The sequence below is a fragment of the Rhopilema esculentum genome, chromosome 16 (assembly GCF_057945365.1).
Source record: "Rhopilema esculentum isolate cy_ngs chromosome 16, ASM5794536v1, whole genome shotgun sequence".
Taxonomy (NCBI): domain Eukaryota; kingdom Metazoa; phylum Cnidaria; class Scyphozoa; order Rhizostomeae; family Rhizostomatidae; genus Rhopilema; species Rhopilema esculentum.
In genome coordinates, this window is record NC_142830.1 from 8,717,686 (window position 1) to 8,740,320 (window position 22,635).

At 34.4% G+C, this 22,635-nt stretch overlaps 3 protein-coding genes across 3 annotated transcripts; 1 reads left to right on the plus strand and 2 right to left on the minus strand.

Moving 5' to 3' along the window:
• Positions 1–89: 89 nt before the first annotated feature.
• LOC135682597 (cytochrome c oxidase subunit FA4) lies at positions 90–2,629 on the minus strand. The gene is made up of 4 exons (XM_065197558.2): positions 2,491–2,629; positions 1,127–1,215; positions 540–600; positions 90–330 (listed from the first exon to the last, which is right to left on the minus strand). Exons 1-4 carry the CDS (start codon positions 2,515–2,517, stop codon positions 256–258), a joined length of 252 nt encoding a protein of 83 aa, XP_065053630.1. The 5' UTR covers positions 2,518–2,629; the 3' UTR covers positions 90–255.
• On the plus strand, positions 2,630–11,187 carry LOC135682595 (large ribosomal subunit protein mL45). The gene is made up of 8 exons (XM_065197555.2): positions 2,630–2,750; positions 5,717–5,978; positions 6,835–6,893; positions 8,307–8,359; positions 8,976–9,074; positions 9,266–9,314; positions 10,136–10,291; positions 10,926–11,187. The coding sequence occupies exons 1-8, from the start codon at positions 2,724–2,726 to the stop codon at positions 11,130–11,132; spliced, it is 912 nt and encodes a 303-aa protein (XP_065053627.2). The 5' UTR covers positions 2,630–2,723; the 3' UTR covers positions 11,133–11,187.
• A 347-nt stretch (positions 11,188–11,534) lies between these two features.
• Positions 11,535–22,615, minus strand: LOC135682594 (eIF5-mimic protein 2). The gene is made up of 15 exons (XM_065197554.2): positions 22,494–22,615; positions 21,000–21,068; positions 20,412–20,494; positions 20,087–20,180; positions 17,615–17,784; positions 16,966–17,044; positions 15,368–15,424; positions 14,554–14,669; positions 14,188–14,274; positions 13,264–13,347; positions 13,021–13,086; positions 12,752–12,832; positions 12,398–12,536; positions 11,917–12,039; positions 11,535–11,733 (listed from the first exon to the last, which is right to left on the minus strand). The coding sequence occupies exons 2-15, from the start codon at positions 21,058–21,060 to the stop codon at positions 11,711–11,713; spliced, it is 1,263 nt and encodes a 420-aa protein (XP_065053626.2). The 5' UTR covers positions 21,061–21,068; positions 22,494–22,615; the 3' UTR covers positions 11,535–11,710.
• Between the last annotated feature and the right edge of the window lie 20 nt (positions 22,616–22,635).

Genomic DNA, 22,635 nt, shown 5'->3' on the forward strand with positions numbered 1-22,635 from the left:
CTGATGATATTAGAAAAAATTAAAAAACTTATATAGTTTGTTGAATTTGAATGCAACAAAGAGAGCAGACAACAAAAAGAAAGCTATGCTAAATCATGAAGACAATTTATTGAATTCACATGAATGCCATTGTTGAAAAATATCAACAATGACCAACAATTAAATGACATAACAGGGTCACACACCACTGCTTTCTAAAACTTTCTACTCCTTAAACTGTTGTAACAAATGTCTTTTTACAATTTCATTTTTGCTTCATATATTTTTAACCTCTTCTGGGCGGGCCTGCATGTGATCCATAACTTTAGTTATGTCTTTGTGTTGAAAGAACTGTATAAATAAAGAAGAAAGGAGAAATGTAAAGAAACAAGCAAGGGTATGATTTACAAAACAAGGGTAAAATTATAAAATAAAGTTATCTAGTAGGAAAATTGGCAGACATTAAGAATGAAAAATAATTTTGGAAGTATGTATGGAAAACAAATATAAATCAAATAGACATATCAAATTTTGAAGGAATTGAAACATAAATAGCTAACCTTGATGCTTTCTCCTGATTTTATCTTGAGCCATGGATGTTGGTTGTTTTTCCTATCCCAACTGTATGAAGGGGATTTGAAGATAAATTAGACTGATTTAGAAGCAGTGTACCAATTTTTGTTATTTAATGTTTTTGACCACAGTTTTACAAGGGTTTTAATGACCACATGTATAGGTAAAGTAAAGTTCAATCTAGCAACCAGATAAGTTTTTCAACAGGTGGATTAGTACATCTTATGTTTATTGGATTTCCAAATTCTTTTCAGGAATGAATTATCCCATCCCTTTTCCAACTTTGCGTTCTCTTATTTGAGCACCATTTACAATGAACTTTGGGTTGTAAAGCAGAGCAAAAATCCCAAGTGATTTGTATCCTTACATGATCCACCATTCAATATGTCAGCTCAAGTGGTTTGGGGACCTCTCTTGCTACCAAGTTTCAAATTGTGAATTTAGTATAAGCAGAGCAAAAATCTTCAGTTTTCTTTCAAATCAGCCAATTTTGTAGTGTTACATGAAACAGTTATATTTATGAATGTGGAAATTTTGTTGGAGTATTTTCTTGAACTTTTTAATCATAACATACCTCACATCAGGACATTTTAAGGCTAATCTTGCAAGATAATATCCAGCTCCTACCATGCCTATACCAGTGACAGCAAAAAGTGGAATCAACTGCAAGGTAGAGATAATGTAATAAAATAATTTTTACATTGCTTTCCTTGGTATTTGCTCATCTTTATAAATATTTTAAATAAAGCAATTTTTGTATACTATGTACGCAATGTGTATACCTAGATTATACCTAGATTGTTGTAGGCAAGGGAATATTATTTATAAAGATTTTGCAAATTCAAAACTAGATGATAGAGGGGCTTTTTTAAGAGAGGCTTATTGAAAATTTGAAAATCTCCAGGGGAAGCACTTGATACAAGAGTTTTTTGAAAACAACTAAATGGATTAAAAAATTGATAGAAATGCATTCCACATGGTTTATATATGAAACTAGAGATAAGTGCTCTTGTACAAACGTGTATATTTTTTCATTTGATGAACATGAAAGAAACCAAGGTGCTTCTTGCAAAAGTATATTTTAAAAAAATTCCTGTAGAACTGTATTCATGAAAAATTTCCTGTGACCGTCCTGTCACATGGTCTGGTGGGTTTTCATGTCCTGATGTGCACTTTCAGTGAAGGGGCATAATCATGTCATTTCAGTGGATTGAAAAATTGACCAGACTTCAATTAAATCCTCAGTAAAGCGGTTAAGACCTATTTTTATATTTAGAAATAACCTCATTGCAAGACACACTGGAAAGTAACTTCAGTCTGAAAGTTTTTGAACTGATTGGACAAAATTAAATATTTCTATGTTATTATCTGTTAGACACTGTTTCCTCCTGCTTGGAGTGATTAGCATAAAAATTTGACAGTTATTCAAATGGTAAAAATTATCAGCAAAGTTCATTTAGCAACTTTTGGTTACAAAGCTTTGTGTGGATTTTGGTTTGGATTATTATACGATGGCCTTGACCTCAGGATTTGGTCATGACAAAGGGTTGGGCCATGTACGTTACGATTGGAAAGTAAGAAACAGAAGCCATTTGATTTGGCTTTGCCATGGTATTTCAAAGCCAGTACCAAAAACAGGGTACTAAATGGAATGTTAATGTAAATTTGAATATTTGGCTCTTTGTATGTATGGATAATCAAATTGACGAATTCGCGCATTAGTGTGTTATATTGTGGTACCTTGTTGATCTTATGTAGAAGAATAGCTTGGTAACATCATTTCAAATTTTGAACACGAAAATTATATTTTACCAGACAACAATCGCATGGCATCAGGACAGAGCAACACGAACTATAAAAGGTCGATTCTCTGTTCATAAACAGCCATAAGATAGAAATTATTTTGTATGAAGTTAAAGTCAACAATTTCATACAGACCTCCTTGTGCTTATTTAAGTAATTCATGGTTATTCCCTTCGACTTTTTTGCAACTTGGAGCAGTTTCGAAAAGTTGGGACGAAAGCTCTTTCTGGCTTAAGTGATTGCGCATGCTCGTAGCTTGTTACTTCAAACGAGGCTTGATCACCCAAAGGAGGGGAAAAGGAAAGGACGACAGAATCTCGCGATCTTTGCCTCATCTTTGAAGTAGAGCACGGCAAAAAACGAAGAAAATGCTGCAAAGAAACTTCATTTGTCTGGTAATAAACGTTTTACTCGTATCGAGTAACATTTTCCATGTACCTAATATTAAATCAAGCTATATTATCTTAGTTTGCTGTTTCCAGTCCAGTTAAATTACATTTATGTGGATGGGATAGATAGAGCTCACTTGAACAATTTAGTATGTCTGTATGTAAACCCTTTCGTGATAATCTGATGACACGGCGCTGGTAAGGTAGGCATTTTTGTAAACAATAAATATTGCCCGTAGTTGCGAGGATGGCTCAGTGGTTTACAAACCCAAGGGTCTATGGTTCGAGTCCCTGACATCCAGACGATAAAGTATTCTTTCTGCGAGGGAACGCCAGAACAATAATCTTTAAATGCGCAAGTCCACCAGGCTAAAAAACTTGAAAATAAAACATCTCGCTATACTTGATGTCTTAAGCATATTGCACATAAAATATTTCTTTGGCTTGCTCTTTATCGTGTTTCCAACCAGTGGAAACAAAAACCTGAAGCAGTGAAGTATTAAAACTTTGTGCACGGTGTTTGAAAGTTAACATTTTCCAGCTACATCTCTAATGGAACTGAGATTTTGGCAAAATCCACCATCTACAAACTGGGGGTCTGAAGTTGAGCACAATACAGTCATTTTAATCAACCAGTGACTTTGTCATCATCACAGCACAGTAGTGACAACTTAAGCCAGACTGCAGAGTATGCCAAGTGCACACCAGATATGTTTTTTTTAAATGTCCCTGCACACCTGGTAAAAGGTGTAGTATTTTGAGATTTGGGCTTGATATGGGTGTGACCTAATGCTAAGGGCAAATGGAGAATTATGTTTCCTAGATTGACATAACCTTACATTGGTTTGATAGCAAAATAACTATCAATCATGTGCATTATCTGATCTTCATTTTCATATTCGCTTCTTATTTGATATCCTTTAAATATTATTTGGCTGTGGCATAGTAGAGCACACAAATGTGTGCAATTGAGGTGCACACTTACACCAAATTGCACACTTGAAACTTTGCTCTTGCTCACCTAAGATCTTGTTGGAAACTGTTGTACTCTGCAGGCTGAGATTTAAAGGGACCAGAAATTTAGGTCCCCAAAAAAGCCTATTGGTCAGCAAAACTGGCTTTCTGTTAACTACAATGAATATTCAACAGTACATAAAAACTTATTTGTGTGACTATGTATAAATTTTCAGGGCTTATTAAACATAACAGTTATGATAACAAGAAGTATGAAGTTCAAATTATCAGTTATCAATTATTTGGCCTTCTAGTCTTACAAGATAATCACGTTTGTCCAGTCTCAACAAATATTTTTTAAAGGCAGGCTTTTATGTTGGCAGTGCCATGCCAACCTAGATTAAAGGGGTGGCTACCTAGGCAAATCAGGTGGTAAATGTGCTAATTAAAGCTACAGAGATAAAATCCTATAACCTGTTGGAGCATTCTCTTTAGTTTGGAATAGATAGAGGTTCTGGATTAAATGGGATAGGTAGAAAATTCTCCAAATCCTGTTAAAAAGAACTCATTTGGATTTTAAGGATGCAATTATAAGGATGCTTCCACAGGCCTCTCCGGGAGTAAAAAGCATGCGGGCTTAAAAAGACTCCTGCTTGTTTTGCTTTATGGGCTATTTAGCTCTTGCAGAATTTGTTGTTTATATATTTATATTTGAGTATATACAAGCCAAAAGATAGATTATCTTGTCTACTTGTAAACACAATTTATCTTAAGAAGACAGTCGTTTTGTGTGCATTACTACTCCTAAAATGACAATCTGGTTTTTTTGCAAAATGGCAACGTTTTGTGAAAAAACACTGATTTATTGAGTAGTATCCAACAAAACTCATCTTTATTAAAAAAGATATAGAGCAGTACAATGTTATTTAAAGACAATAGAAGATTAAATTGTTTCGCATTAAAAATTCAAGAAAGAATAACTGAAATACACTTCTTTTCTATTAGAAATGAAGGTCGACTTAGAGTACTCCAGTTTCTTAACAGTATAGGAAATTCCTTTTATTCCGAAAGATTTCTTTAATCTGAAAAAGCACGGAAGAGAAAAAAAAACATGATAAAAATCGGTGAATAACATATACATAAACCTCAAAGCAAAAAGGGAAGCAGAAAAACGGATCGAAAGTAACAAGAGAGTTCAGAAAGGGTGAATTATTGGTTCTAGCCTGCGCCTCCGGGTAAGATCTGCTTCTAGTGGACAACATCTTTAAGACAACCCACATTGTGCCAAAAACTATAATGACAGTATGTTTTAGATGATTGGCAGAGCCAGGTTATCTGTTCATTGGGCAGTTTTGGAACTGATCTAAATATATTAAGCTGCTATTTTGTAAACAGCTGGGGTTCATGGGAAGACTTAAGTATGATGTAAATTTTATATGTTAGCAAGTTATTTTTAAAATGTGAAAACTTGCAGTTTCTTAAAACTTTTGGCTTGAAAAGACTAAGCTGAAATAAGGATGTTGTTGGTGGATTTTTACCAGAAATCATAAAGTGTTCAAACTCATATGTCCAAACTCAAGAGTCGGACAGGCAACTGGAAACTATGAAGTTTGCTCTACATGAGGAATAGAGTTCTTGGAATTAGCAAAAGTCCAAACTCAAGAGTCGGACAGGCAACTGGAAACTATGAAGTTTGGTCTATACGAAGAATAGAGTTCCTGGAATTAGGAGTCAAAGAACAAGCAGTGTGCATATTTCAGAATCAAAAAAAGACAATTACGATTTTAAAATACACAAACATTCAAATACCCTGTTTCGAATATTTAACCCCATATTATGCAGATCTTGTGAGCAATTAGGTATGATATTGAAAACATTGTTAGGTTTCCTGATTAACATGAAGCCAAGCTATTGTCATGTAGTCTGTTGGTATAATTTGTAATGAGTGAAGCTTGCAGCATAACAATAATATATCACTTTCCTGCTTTTGCATATGCAATAGTTTTTGTTTATTCTAGCTGAAAGGAAACACATCTCTGACTACAGCTGTGCTAGATACTTGTGAATTCAGACTGTGGAATGCTGCATACAGTTTTCAAGTAAGGCATAAATCAAAGAAGACTTCTCCTTTTCCACCTCCAAAAGGAAACCCAAAAATATTTGAAGAGCTTGATAAGGAATTTGGTTGGCCAAAGCATGGAAGGAAAAGAGATTCACCATTTGTCCCTGCTGGCCTTCCTTTTATCCCAGTCAACCATCCATTTATTATAGACACTGTTGGTAAGTTTTTGGTTCAGCCCTTTCATTTTTTCTAATTTATTTCACAATATATTTCACAATTCCCTCTAATAATTAACTTCCTTGGATATTTGCCAAAAAATATATAATTTACATGAATCAGAGACTGGATTCATTCCCCATAAACAGGGTCTTAAATGTGACATAATTTGGATCAGATACAAAAAGTCCACTTGGGAAAATGATCCCAAATCTATTTCAAATCTATATATCAAAATGAGATTGAATCTGCAAGGTCTGTGTAACTAGAAAGCTGATTCAATCATATCACAATCTGGTTAGTTCTGATGAGGTGTGGGTAACAGGTCATGTGAAAGTCATTTTTATTTATGCACCCCTGGTAGCTGTACATACATACTTACATACATACATACATATTTTTTAAAAGATATTTCTAAAATACAGTGCATTTATAAACCTGGTCAAAAAAATGTAAACCAGTTGAATGATTCAATTGAATGGACCCCTTAAACTAACTTAAGGTTACAGTAAATCATATCTCCTGTAACCCTGAGAGATTCAGAAAGAATAACACCCTGTTTGAATCTAATTTAATAAATTGGTCTGTGTTTTGTCCATTGTCAAATGAGATATTTTGCTCTGTATGCACTCCTCAAGAACAACTATTGGCCTGGTAAATGATAGTGCTTGGGAAATGACATATTAAAATCACAAAAGAACAATTATCTAGCCATAGCTAGCCACAGTTCTTATGCCATAAAACTGCCTTCTGCCAAAATAATTTAATGAACAGTTCTGTGATCAAAACGATGTGTTCATAGCCAGATAAGTTAATATTTTGTGCTTGAATAATGAATATGATTTCTTCATTGAACAGGCAATATTATCAGCGAGTATGTTCCTCTCCAGAGAAAAGAACTGATTTTTACTCCAACAGTAAGTTTTTCTCTCTTTTGCTTTATGTACTTTTCCTACATTAAACGCTTTTTATAAGGAACCTACCTCAAGGCCTAGTTCCAAAAGTTCTTTATTCTTAGACCTCAAATCATCAAATTGTAGTACCAAAAGTTTCTTATTAGTTCCTTAATTTTCACTGCACATCAAGTGCCATAAAAATAGGACAGAAGCAGGAAAAAAAGAAAAATTTGAATTTTGCCTTTACTTGTGACTAGAAATCAGGAGCAAAAACACAAAGAAGGCTATGTATAGTGAAAATCTCACTTTCGGTGTTTTGAGTACAATAAGCATTAACACTTAATAGAGAGAGGGGTGAGACAGCATATGGGGAAACTACTCAATGAAGCACTTGACACACAAATAGCAATCTATGTGAGTATTGGCTGCAATGAATGGAACCAGCTTTTTAGCTCTTGATGCTTGCAGTTATTTTTCAAATCGAAAAGTAGCATAAGTTCTTTAAATATTTCAGCCTTCTACATCTGGGTTCCTTGTATAGCGGTTCCTTATAAAAAAAGCATGTATTGCATTTTTTTTCAAACTATCTAAGAATTATTTTGCTAATGCTTGAAATATTTAGTCTTCAATTAAAGGGCATGGACATATCAGAACACACAGTGGTGGTAAGAATGGGCAGGGGTCCTAGGCCCCCCAATATTCTAGAGGGTCCACAAACCAAAACGTTTTGCAGATTGTGCTAAGTTTGAAAATGTGCACGTGTTGTCTCTTAACCCTCTCTCCCATGACTGTATTGGCCTGTACATGTTTGTGTATTACCACCTGTAGCTTTTTTAAATATAGTCATTTCTATTTGTTGGTAAAAATGATCCCATGATTTATAATGCCAAACATATATAATGTTAAGCGCTGTCCAGGATAGATTATGTCAGATAATGAAAATTAAAAGGTCTGTTTTTACATTACTGATGAATTTGTTTTACTTTTGCATTTGAATATATCTATTCTTAAGAATAGCTTTTCATCTGATATATGCAAAGATTTGTGAGATTTGCAAAAGTTATAAATATCTGATGAAAAAATTGACTGTTTGCCATTATGTTTTAAAGATTGATCGTTCCAGTAGCTTTTCCTTTGTTCCATTTCATTGTGTTTTATTCTGTTACATTTAATTGAGCTACGCTGGCAATAGTTGTCATTTGGTCAACACCCAACCAGCATATTGGTATAAAGTACATCCACAGCACCTTCATAGATTATGTGCATCATTGATATATTATTGGGATGGTTTTTGAAAAACATTATGATAATTAGGGAGCTTTTAAAATCTAGCAAATTTTCACATTTAGTTTGAGCAATATCAAATTCACTTTTAAATATAGCCAATATTGCATCAAATTGTTGTCACTTCTTTCCATCTTTATCCTGTTGTAGGGAATAAAGCAGAGATGGGAGGCATTAAAGATGTTCCTTATGTCAACTTACAGGTACTTCACATGTTGAGAAACAATTTGTACTAATGCTCTATTTCTATTTAAATGCTATGTTCTACATATTTGCAACAATGGTGGAATATTTTCAATATTGGGGATGCTCAAAAAATAAATTAAATAGTCTTGCCACATTTTCTCATTGTGCCACCTTCCCTCAGCATTTGCTGGCCCAGAACAATTGCTAATCTTTCTAACAGAAATTTTCATTACATCCCTATTGTATATCAAATTTAGCTTTGATTTTTTTCATTGAAAAAAAGGGTGGGTAAAATGCAGCACATAAATCTTGTTTGCAAAATGGGCAGTTGATTTGGAGTACCTTTAATTGCTTTATTTGGACACTCTGGGCTGTTAGACACCTTGCTTCTACTGATCCCCCTTTTATTACTTAAATTACATTGTACACAACATTTTGAAATGTATTGGGTTCGGCCATCTCTTTATATTCATTCTTGATTTTTCAATTGCAAAATAGGTTTGATTTAAATAAAGTAATGTTATAGGAAATTGTTGGATCAGCATAAACCTCTAAGCCTGCCCTTATTACCAAGTTCATTGTAATTAATTCATGTTTCTTTAAAATATGAGAACATTTTTATTTTCTTTTTAGTATTGCTTTCATCAAAAGATACACAAAGCCATTTAAATTAAGAGATTTTGCTGTTGGTGCTCAGAAAACGTTTATAGAAGTAAATATGGCATTGCAAGAGTGAGTTCATTGAAGTTTACCTAAAAATTCTGCTTATGCTTTGTGTAATTGTTTGTGTATCATTTCTCCTCTTCTAAGCCTTTTTCTTGGATAAAACTATTAATTATTCACTTGAAAGGGCAGAAGTTATAAATCAATAAGGTTAAGAGAAATATAACAAGGCTATGTTAGATTCAATCTTTTCTTTACAGTAATGATGTCGCCCGATTAAAGGAATTGTGCACAAGTGATGTTTACAATGTAAGTTTTATGTAACTATACGTTTTCTGGTCGAAATTATTTTCAGTAAACTAGTTGTTTGTGACTTCAAGAACCACCTGATCATCTTTCTTTCTAGAGAAGAAAATACAACCAACAACCAATTGATAATATTTATGTACTGCTGTTCTTCTTTTTGTGTTACCTTCAATCTGCACCTAAAAATAAAGTTCTTCTTACCCATTGGTCATAATTTGACGTTTCTTTCTCAGCCTAGTACCAAATGAAAAAACCCTTTCAGCATGTGGTGAAATTTTTCACAAACTTGAAATGTCTAATTAAAATTATAGAATTAAATTCCTTTGTTGTATAACCCCCTTCCCCCCAAGATGAGCTGCTATCCCAGAAATAAATTGTTGATAAACCCATCTTTGACTAGATTGCTTTGACTAAGAGACTGCCAGTGAAATTGCAAAGGGAATGTTATTCAGTGAAATTGCAAAAGAAATGAACCTGAAATTCATGTGAAAGCTTCAAAACGAGCCCCCCTTCCCTCGTATATGCCCTTATCAAACTATTCCCTTGATTAATAAGCCCCCTGGGAGGCTAATTCGAGGGTTCATGGTATTCAGATGAGTAGAGCCATTGGGCTATATTCCAGCAGGACTCTGTGATCTTTGGCAATGTATGTTTTTTGTCCTGGAAAGCTTGCATTACAAAAACATGTAGACAATCAGTACAGCTGGAATTGCTTCTTTGCCAGGTTTTAGAAATTCATTTCACAAGAAAATTCTTCACATTGCATTTGTTTTTGGATAATATTGGAAGTGGTAAAATATTTTTCACTACTTATTCCCTTCAAGGGTCTGAAACGTCAATTCCTTGATGCAAATCGTAGAATACATTGGCGACATGTCAGCACAATCACACCCCCAAGGATAGTTCATGCAAGGGTAGCGCCAGTACAAGATAAAGAGAATCTGTTCGCACAGGTCACAGTGAAAATGAACACAGACCAGGTATAGTACTGTTTCCCACCTAGTCTTGTATGCCACAAGTTCAGTTTGATGTCGCATCCTTTTTTTCTAGGGTCTTTTAACATTCTGTCCTATTCATGTTCTGAACGGAAAAATTTGGAAATAAAACAGAAACCAACCGAGTAAATTCTTACTAACTTTGTATTATATATTAGAACGTTTGCTAGAGGCAAATCTAGAAGGGGTAATATACTCTACACATACTTGCCAATTCTCAAACCCTCAAGTGCATTAGATACAAAAAGATAACAAATTTCATCACTGAATACCATACCTGCTACAAAGAAAACATACATCTTCAGTTTATTGTGCCACGTTATGGTAGACATCTTCCAGCAGTTTTGAAGCATGGTAAACTGGTCGTTTTAAATTTTGCTCCAAACATCGTATTACAGTCAATATACCTTTCGTACATTTGTTTGAGTTGGCTGTAAATCATTAACAGTTTAGGGTGGACTAAAATTAGTTCTGTGATTAGAGTTGACTAGAAGATAAAGCTTGCTGCCTTGCGAGTGTTTAGTCGTAGCAAAATAATAGACACTGCTAATATTTCAAGTTATTTTCGTATTTTAAATTTGGCTGTCGTTACATTCTTGGTTCATTTTAATCTCACTAGATCCTGGCAATAACAGACGAGCATGGTCGAAGAGTAAAGGGCGATCTCAAGAAATCAAAGCAAGTCATTGATTACGTTGTGTTTGAGCGACATTTAACAAACCCTTATGGACAGTGGAAAGTGATTGGCAAAATAACACCTCCAGTTCAAGTAAAGGCCCCACACCTTAAAGCCATCAACCAGGGGGCACAGGTTTCTCGTACATAAGTAAGAAATGCCAATGAAATGTTTACTCTCTTTTTACGTAAAAATTTGCTCTGAATTTTTTGCAGTCTTTCTTTGTAGCAATGTGTTTCTGTCTTTAGTAACTATTTCTTTTCTGCTCTAGTATTTCTGACCAGTTGCAAAAGGATGGTCGTTAATCTTACTTAAGTACACAACACAGCTTAATTTGGCTAAAACTTGCCTAGTAATTACGAGGCCATGCGTGTTGCAGTTAGAAAGTCAAAGAAACGGCAATGTTTGAAAATCCATCACAATCAAATAATCTGCAATGCGATTTTACTTATTAAGTCCATAAGCAAATATTGTTACGTATTTCATGATTACGTATTTTCGTTGCTCCCCGTAAAAAGAATTGGCAACCACAAAAAGAAGTACAAAAGAAAATACCAGCCGAGATATTTTACATGATGTAAAATGTAGTTTTACAATGTCCCTATAATTGGTGAAGATATGAAGCTACGAAATGCCATGCCGAAAAACTCTCAGTGTTTGATCACTGAGATTAAAGTGAAACTGTCCTCTTCCAATGAATCCTAAAATGGCTTTGTGTGATGGCTTGATTACTTTTCGTCTTCAGAAGATTCTACGAGAAGAACAGCATGTGATTAACTTTGACCTTCTTGTTTCGTCTTTTCAAATCTATAACAACATTGCTGTAAAACTAAGGCTGTCTGCTTTATATGTAAGAATCAGAATCAGAGGAAATCCACCTATGTTTTTGCAGCATGACAACGACAAACAATAGAAAAGCAGAGAACTTTCGTACCTTCTTCAGCATTTTCAAGCCATTCTACCATTTTTGCCATTTGTGGCAAAAACACACTCTTCCCTTTAGTTGTGTGGGAGTCTTTGTACCACTTAATGATGGAGTCTTCACTAAGCACATCCACTACAAATAAAAATATTAAGAAATTAACATTGGGTATGCCAAACCTAGGAACGTTTAAATGCCTTTATATGTTTAAATGTATTTTTCTACGGTTAACTTGATTTCCAGTTGCTTATAAATTCTGAATAAGATATTTCAGTGAAGTGAATAAACACCTAAGACTAAAGTAAATACCTTCACAGCAAAGATTTGATATTGTTTCCACGAAGGTATCAGGTAATAAAATCTTATTGCTTATTTCAAATTTCTTGTTTGAATAAGGAGGCGTATAAGAAAAGAGGGCCTAATAGAGGGGATACTAAAATACGCCTTTTTACAGTAGCTGAATATAATTGCCAAATCAAGTTAAAATATTTACCCTTATAGAACAGCATAATGATCTTCTGAAAAACTTTCATGAAGTTCATGTTATCATAACAGTAGTCTTGAACCCTTTGAATAAGGATCAGTTCTGACTTCCCTGATGTTGTAAACTCTGCAAACACAGAGGCGTAACTCTGGAAACAAAACAACATAAATGTCATTATTGGGTATGCTATTTGCGTAAAGCAAATCACACTCTACGCTCTCATTTGATAGTATGTCAAAATAAGCGATCATTTACAAAAATAAAACATATGAAAGGCAACGGATCACCAAAATAAATGTACGAGACAACGCAAATGTACATCATCTAACAATGAGAATTTTCATGACAACTTTTTTCACGCACCTTCAAATGTTTTAGAGCCTGGTCTGCCACAAGCTCCTCTTTCTTATTCCATTCCACTGAAGCCATGACTGTCTTCCAGAGCTAGGAGAAAAGTTTAGAGTTCAGAAATTTCAAACTTTACAGTAATTACTGTACTTTTGGCGGTATCGGCAGAAATTACAGCTAAAAACATGTGAAACAGCTAAAAACGTGAAACAGGAAGGCAAGCCTTTTGGAAATTTGCTTCCTTTGGAATTCTTCAATTTTAATATTCAGTATGAAGCTCTTACCTGAAGACAAATCTCAAACTCTTGAAGATTATGCCTGTCTTTGTATTCCTTGCACGTCTGCGATATCTGAAATTCAGAAACGACAATTACCATTTCAGAAGGCATTTGTTGAATACAGAAACATGCAACCCAGCTACTTTTTGTATCTATGCAAATAATTTCTTAATCGACTAAAGTTTTCCATGAGAACAAGCAGGGATAAAGATCTGGTATCAATACAAAGGGCGTTTGGGTAGCTCTTACCTCTTTTGGTGTGCTATCGTGTTCCATCATGTTTTTCAACTTCTCTTTTAGTTCACGTCGCATGATGATGTTATATTGATTTCGCTTGAAAAAAATGTAAGGTATCAAAGTGTACCGTGTCAATTCAGCAGTGTGTGACTGTCAAAACAAATATACTCTGGCAATCGCTAAAAACCTCGTATCGATGTACTTTGGGAAAAGCCATATTGAAAGGAAAATTTCCTGTCGTCAAAGCCTACGTCAACATATCTGTCAAAAAGAAAACGACAACATTTCTATCGTAAAATTTAAAATGAACACTTTCCAGTTTATAAATTGAACTACTTGAGGACATTATTTTTTAAAACGATTGAAATAAGGCTAAGAAGCAGCTTCTGTAATATTGCATATTTACTGTTGTAAGGTTACTGTCAAGTTCCTAATTGTAGGGGGGGGGCGTAAACTCCATTTTTCAGAAATTTTGCATACCCATTTCCATTTATTAAAACTCCCTAATTATGTATTTCATGCAAAATTCCTATTTAAACACCCCAAATTTAAACATAATTTCGGAAAATCTAAGCATTTCAATCTATTATGACCCCCCTATTTTAGGGCTTTTTAAAAAAATGTCAACCCCCCCCCCCCCCTAGAGGCCCCAACAATTAGGACTTGAGAGTACTGTAATAGATATTAGACTAGAATATGTTTGTAGTCACCATCGTATTTACTGAATAATAGCAATAAATAGGTGATAATGCTACAATATTTATATCCCTCGTATTTTTACGAATCCATCGGATGAAAGATGAAATCGCCTTATTCCCGAGGAAATTTTAGTGCATTTCAAAATAATTCCTACAGAATTAAGATTCTACTTGTTATAATCTAGGACCAATACTGTCTGAAGGCCTTTTTTTTAGGATAGAAAAAATTGGCACCTACTTGAAAATCAACGATTTCTTTCAGCCCTGCTTTGTTGAAGTATGCTTCAAAGGCTTCCTCTGAACGTTTATTGGCAGGAAACAATTGCTGTTAGGAAAATACGGCTTTGGTCAGTTAAACTCATGACGAAGGAAAATTAAAACACACATTTCTATTGATTCTAGTGAGTGATTTACACTCTCTTCTAAAGTCTCTCTTTTGACTTTTCAATTAAAAAAGAGCTTTTACTGTGTTTGAAAGCTCTGTTTAATCTTTAGTGAAACTGATAAAATATGTGATCTAATTTGTTTCAATAACTTATAATATATCTTGAGTCGTAGAGATGAACTGAAGATTCTGTGGTTTCAAGCAGCTGTTTATACTTACAAGCAACTTGCCATCTATCTCTGCTTTTTTCAGGATGCTTATTAAGCTGTTCGTGTCTTTCTCCAAATCTCTTAGCCATGTATTGAAGAATGTGTTTGCAAAGTCTAGACCAAGACCTTTAATAAAAGTATAAATCATTTTTAAGGTCAATATGTATTGAAAAAACATCACAGCTTGTTAACAGCTTGTTAAAATAGTTATCTCACAAGCATCGCCTAGCACGTCTCTACTTTGTATCTGATGGCACATTCGAGAATATCAAAAACCTATGCATAAAGAGTATTGCCCTAGTCATTTTACCTGAAGTGACAACACCTTATGATTCATATACCTGGGTTACAAAGATCTCCTTATTAGAGTCCTCAACAATTAGGAACTTGAGAGTACTGTAATAGATATTAGACTAGAATATGTTTGTAGTCACTATCATATTTACTGAATAATAGCAATAAATAGGTGATAATGCTACAATATTTATATCCCTCGTATTTTTACGAATCCATCGGATGAAAGATGAAATCGCCTTATTCCCGAGGAAATTTTAGTGCATTTCAAAATAATTCCTACAGAATTAAGATTCTAATACTGTCCTTTCCGCACTAACCTGAGATGACAATTTTCCTCAAGAGCAGGGACACTTGGTTTTATCCTAATTTGCTTCTACAGATATAACTTTCACAACAATTTCGACATATATTTGGTCACTGTTCTGTTTCTAGAAGAATATAGATACTACATAGGGGTTACCATTTGATTATTATTCTGCAAGATCACTGCAATGCTGGGCAATCAGATATCAGAAGCACACCCTTACCTTCTTTTACAAGGTGATCATGAATCAAACCACTCAAAACACCTGCACTGGTCAAACCTGTAAGGAACAAACTAATCTTAAAAAAGGAATTTTTAAGGCATTTCATTTCTTATTTTTTTACCTAGTTTTCTCATATTGAAAGAATTATGAACATACAAAAAGAATTAACATAGACATTTGTTGTTTCTAAATTACAGAGCCAAGTTAAAAGCAGCTCATTTGAGTTTATAATCCCAGGATGTGACAAGGGCAAACACTCTGCGGTGATATACTTCCTATTTACAATGGAAAAAATCTTTTAAATACCAGAATAAACAACAACTTACAATAACAAGAGCTGAAAACAACAAAAGTAGAATTGTAAATTTTAAGGCATCCATAGGCGAAAGCTTCGGTTTACTGGCTAAGCAGCCATTTTTAGACAATTTTCACTTATTTATACTCTCTCTACAAGGTTAATTGTCTACTTCTTAAGTATATGTCAATGAAACTGTGTACAGCAAGGACAACAATCAAAATTGCCTTGCTATTTGATTTATATAGTGTGAGAGGTGACTTTCAAATTATATTAAAAGAGCGTGCATGATGCTCATTTTGTAGAAGAAAACTACAAATGGAAGTTATTACTGTCTTGTTCAACAACTCACGCTTATTAACCGGTTATAATCCTTCAGTAGGGTGTACATTATGGATTTTAAACATAATTTATGATTTATCATTACACATGTTCCTTCAAGGTGAATTTATATCAAAAGCCATCTCTGTCTGTTCCCCAGAAATACATGAGTTGGCTGTGATACAGTACTGCCCGCATACTTTAGAAACATAAAGTTAAGAAATAAAGATACTGATTTTCAAAATAATACCCCATTTTATATATATTTATATCAAAACCTTTACAAAAAACATAACCAAACACCTTGATAAGATAGTGTCAAGATAAAATAAGAGGACTAGGATAGCTTAACTAAAATCCCTCAATTTACCTCCTTTTTCACATCCTGATTCTCGGTAGAACTGGCTCTGTTGTCCGAAACAGTAAAAAAAGTAGCTAGAAACCATACTAAAACATGGTAGAAATGTAAGAACAACATCTCATTCGCCTTGTCAAGGCTTGCTCTTGCCAAAGGTGGTCTTGTTTTGGACAACCGAGCCCGTTCTACCGAGAATTGGGATGTGAAAAGGGAGGTAAATCAAAGAGTTTTAGTTAGGCTATCTTAGTTCTCTTATGTTATCTTGATAGTGTATATACAGTGCTGTTTGCCAGGTTTAAATGATATGCTTTGTATCAAAATCATAGAGGTCCTGTCTGAGTAGTCAATTGATGATACAAGATTTTCTAATAAGAAACTTTATCCTGATCTGAAGTTTATTTCATTCTATAAACTACTTATATGTGGGACACTACTGTATCCACAAAAATATTTAAACATAAGCCAAATGTTTTCTAGAAGCTCTTTTCACTTTTATACCGAAATATGACAATTCATTGAAGCAACAAGTAGTGGCTGCTGAAGAGCATCATAGGGATGGTGAGGAAGAGTTACTTCCTATTACAGGTTTTACTCTAGTGGTCTTAAATTTCAACGAAAACATGCCTGTATTGAGAAAAACAGCAATTGCTTGAGCAAGACATTTTCTTTGTTCATCTGTAAAGCCTTTGAGAAACAGCAAAACCTCCAAAATAAAATTAGAAAAGTTAATTAAACTGCCACTGAAGATTTTACTTTAACAATACTATTTGTACAATTATACAGGAATTGGTGTAGTTTGTAGATTAATCTGAATATTCCTTATTCATGTAAAACAGTATGCAATAAATCAAAACATTTTTAGAATGGCCAAAAAACAAATTTACAGTGAAAGAGATCAAGGAAATAGTAATGGCAGAAAATAAACTTTGATAACAATGGGTGAAATAAAAAAGTAGTCCAAACTTGTAGAGTGTAATAAATTTACAGTAAATTTACAGTGTAATAAACCAGGCTAATCATCACTGTTAAATCTCTGTTAATCTTCCCTGTCCTTCATAGTCACCCCTTACTCTAGAGAAAAACCTCAAAACCTTACCCTCTTGGTCACCTTCCCTACCTTTGATTATATTTTGTTGTGTTAGACCTCTCAATAAAAATTCCAGGACACTTATTGTATTTGAACACATACCAAGTACCTCAACTCACATTATACCTACACACAATACATCTTTATTCTACTTAGATGGTACACAATAGGCATTTAACAGTGAACCTTTTTCAGCTCCTCATCCAGGGATTTTTCCAAATACTTGTACTGTCTAATAAGCCTTGAAAACAACTGCACTGTTGCTTTGATGCCTTCAAGACCATTTTCACTCTTGAAAATGCATATCGATGAAGTTGTGTTATCTCCTCCTTCATTGAAAATTGTTCCACCAGGGGCTTGAAAAAAGAAATTGTTTAACTACTTGTTTTACTGATGTTTTATATCTTGAAGATACTGCAAATACATTTATGTGCATAAAATCTTTGAAACATAAATTCTAATCAATCTTATCATTGTTGACTTTTGGCATCCACGAGCTGGATTGGAGAAATGAAAATTGTATTTTGGATGCAGGTGACAGTGGTGGCATGTAGTGGTACTAACCATGATAGTCTAGTGCCACTTTTTTCAGTTTTTCTTCAAAATTGTTCTTTCTCTTACTGCATGTACACCTTTGCATAGTGTCACACAGACCTTTGGAATGATGACACATAAGATGCTGTAGGCTTGAAATCCATTCTATTGAATCCCACCCAATTGTGAAACTGTGATCGATTTTTCAAATTCTAGCACTGTTTCTCCATAACTTATTGTTATTATGTATCTTTGGATGATGCCAGTTGCTTTGCATTCACAAAATACTCAGCAGTATTAGTTTCGCATTTCTAGCACTGCCTGCATGCAATGAGTCTTTATCTTTATAAGTTCTGGCGTTTATACTTTTGAACCTCCCTTAATCAATAAAAAGAGTTTCTGTAAATTCAGATGAGTTGGATCTAAGAGTTTGACTGCAAAGGTTTCATAGCAATGGAAAGGACTGCAATGGGAGGTTATCGTTGGGGAGTGTCTAAAGGCTCTCGCTCCTTTTAGCACAGAATCGTCTCACACAGGAACAACACCAAAGTTAAAACAAAATAACTGATTGCCTGTGCCCATTTTAAATAACAACCTTGTTATATGTCTGGTATCCAGACTCTGAATACCAAACATGATCGGTGAGGATCTTTGCACTACCAACTTTGGGCAGTGGAAGCAGCAGCAAAAATAGCAGCACCTTTTGACTGAGAGCATGGGGCCGTGAAATACTTATATTCAAATGGTCCAGTCCTGGTAATATTAGGCATGCGATCGCATGTGCACGCCTCCACACACACCTAGAACTCCCGAGGCGTGCTTTCTATCACACGCGCAGTTCCACATTTTGAATTACTATTCTTTTTCTCTTTTGTTTCTTTTAATTTCTTTTGTGTGGGTTATATTGATGGCATTCCCGGAAGCATTATAACTCTTTACTTCATTTCCATTAGGCCCGGTTTCCATTACTCCGTTATTTTGTTACTCCGTTATTGTATGTCTCTGTTCTCTCTCACCGTTTTTTTCTTATTTTCTTGAACACATTGCCCCGGGCCACTCTCTTTTGGTCAAAACAAAAACGTGGGTGTTTCCATTACTCCATATTTGTACGTTATCATATCCTTAGCTCGAGTTTTTTTTGAAACTGAGATTGAATGACTCTGTTTTTGAATGCCTCTGTCTTCGCTGTTCCCAATAAAACAATGCAAATTCAAATGATTCCGTTTTCAGATGACTCCACTTTGAACAGCGTTTTTGAATAACTTTGGTTTGGTATCAAATGACACTGTTTTTGAGCTTATTATTGAAACTCAAATTCGAGTTCTCATACGGAAATGGAGTAATGGCAACAGAGCCAAAAAAACTTGTGTTATTTTTGTTAAATTATTTTGTTTTCAAAAAACTTCTTCTAAAATTCCACAAAACTTCATACGCTTTTTCAAGCAGTGATACACACATTCTAATACAAAAATTGACATCAGGTCTTCATAAAAATCGTAAGGTCTCCATTTTATGGATCGCACGTCATCGCAAGTCATTGCACGCCATCGCACGCCTAAACTTTTCAAGGTGTGCGATTACCAAACTTCATATTACCAGGACTGAATGGTCTATCTATGACCTCCAATAAACTGCACTCCTTTGTGTAGCCTCTAGAAAGGTCATGCCAATGTGACCCCTTTTGTCTTGGCCCAGACCATACTAGAGTTTCTTACAAACTCTTGTGTCAAATATTGTAATCATATTTCACTGACTAATAATCAGCGTCACAATGAACAATTTTCTCATAAATAACACTGCAACAGATTGTATCACTAAAATGTCATAGATTCAGACACTGTGTAAACAGATTGTGTTTATTCATTTTTGGAACTTTTGAATTAATGAATCTTGTTTCTTTTATCATAAATGTTAAATTAGGGCATGGTCTGCAGCATGTCAGAACCATATTCTGTAGACTAGTACCAACTACTTTTGGTACGTGACACAACTGGTATTTTGTTTGACCAATAAGTGAACAACAAATCAAGTATTTTGTTTTTGACAAATGTTCTTGAAAGTCGTGCTACAGTGTTTTTTTAGCATAAATGGATTAAATAATTTTTTTAAAGCAAGTTAACTTACCAAGCATGCCCCCAGCTATAAGAATGTCAAGGAGTGTCTCTGCATAGGTGCGATAGTTGAGTTTACTACCAGAGGCAACTAGAAATTTTGAGGCCTAGATGCAAGGACAAGAAGCTGGTGAAAGGATTGTTTCATGGCATTCTCATTTTTCCTAAAAAGTAGTTTTGCAAATATGTTAAGAAGAAACCTTTGTCTTTTAAAGGTGTGGACTAATTTTATATAATTTATATCTTCAATTATTCTTCACATCATAGCAAACAAAAGCAACCCATCAATTTGTCTACTGCTCAAGAATTGGTAATTAAGTTTGTCATATCTAGCTTACTTGTTCAAGGTCTCCTTTAGCTTCATTCAACCCTGATATTATTTGCTCTGCAAAAGTACCAGGGTCATACTTCTCTTTCTCATCTGCAATATAATATTGTTTGATATGTAAAGACGAAAAATTTGTCACGCTAATCTCATGTTTCACCACATTCAATTATGAGATGAAAAGTTGCATATCAGAACTTCAAGGAAAATACATTGAAGCATGTTTTGGCTAATTTCAGAAGGTTATACAGAATAAGACAGATGCAATAGAGCATGATTTATCTTAATTTTCTAAAAAGCAAATTTCTGGCCATGGAAATATTCAAATTAATTTTTCTTTGTTAATATTCTGATTTATCTACAAATACTTCACCTAGAAATAAAAAAGAGAGCTGTTTACTGCTCCCCTGATAAAATTCTTATGGCCAGGCCTGGTGTTATTCATCAATCATTATTTTTATATATACATAAGAAAAGACTTAATGTTACAATAACAAACATAGCTGTATAAATACGCTTCAATTGTGCATCAATAGGGATTGATGTTTGAAAACATACATTTTTTCTCATATTATCTTACGCTATCAACTGAAAAACAAACCTCTTTTGCGGGTTTTTATCCGCTGCCCACTGAGCGTTGGCTTTTGTTGCTTTTGACTCATATAACTACCTAAATATAATGAAAAGATTTAAGGTAAATTCCATTGAGCGGATGAAGGGAAGGGAATGATAGGGCTTGTAAAAGACCATTCAAAAATTATATAGGCTTACTTACATTGAAAAGGGTAGAAGTGGAAACCTCAAAAGCATATTAAAAACACAGATGGTTATTTGAATAACTTGGCTTTTACATGAGTCTTATGGTAAAACCTTTGCCTTTTCTATTTGCATTTTATGTTGAAGGACCAGGAGCATCGTGACCGGGGGACAGGGGGGGCTGTGGCCCCCTTCTGCTTTCAGAATTTGGCAGATTTTTGTAAATCATTGTTATGTCGGGAAAATTCTTAAACTTGAGCTGTGAGCAAAAAGGAGAAGTGGAACGAACCTTCAAGCGACATAAATTACTTAGATTAAAATACTCATCGTATTATCGAGAAGCAATTCACTTTTGTAAAGAAAATTAGGTTTCCACAAAACAAAATGATTTCTCAGGATTTACTGATTTCTACCATAGAGTGATTTGCTGCTCAGATTTCAGTTAAAATCAGTTAAAATCAGAATCTTCAAAGGCCACATTTGGTTATGGAAATTTGCAATATTGGTCATAAGTTATATCTTTTTTTGATATTGAAGACCAGGACAGTGCCTATTTTGTGCTTATCACCAGATTTGAAAATTTTGTCCCAGGTTCAAAAAATTAATGCAGTTATGTTGCATAATGCAAAACAAGGAAAAAGTCAATCAATACTACTGCTTTCTGCCAGTGGATCTTTATTTTGAGAATAAAATTTTATTATTAAAATTTGCTTCAAAGAAAGCATGCAATTTCCAGCGAACTTGAAGCTTAAGATTATGAAAAATTTTGACCTTTGGTGGCAACTTTCACAGTAAATATGAAGAAACAGAGACAAAATTAAAAAGTGCATCTTAAATATCTCTCCAGCTAAGGCAAAGGTTACGTGTTTTTCTCTCCCCTCTTACACTAACATAAAATACATCTATTTGATTAAAATAAATCAAAGAAATATTGTTGGAAAATTTTTCTTTCTAGCCCCCTCTAGAATTTTTCGCCATGACGCCTCTGTAAAGGACATGATCAAGTGGTTAAGTAAAAAATTTTGAGGAAAGCACAAATCTTTCACTACAGACAAAAATGTTGACGGAAACATGACAACGGAAACATAGCATAAAAAACAACTATACCTGCGGCAATTTATTAGTTTTGACGTATAGTTTGCCTGCGTTTCAGTTGTGGGTAAATTAACTTATACTTCTGCACGTCGTGTGTCGTGGTTAGGTTGTACAGTTGTAGTAGGCCGTAAGGCAACCAGCCAAATCAAAATCGTCGGTTTAAAATGGGTGCGATCAGAAACTGAACACTGTCACCAAATAAAAACCAATAACATATCATTCATATTTTCATTTAATATCATACCTGTGTAGACGATTTTCGTTCTGGCTTAACAGGATTCTTTTTCGCGTATATTCTGGTTGCAGGAGGGCTCAACTTCAGATCACCCTTCAAGAAGAGACTGATTTTGCGCGTGCGCAAGTATGAGCACCGTGTGTCCCGCGGT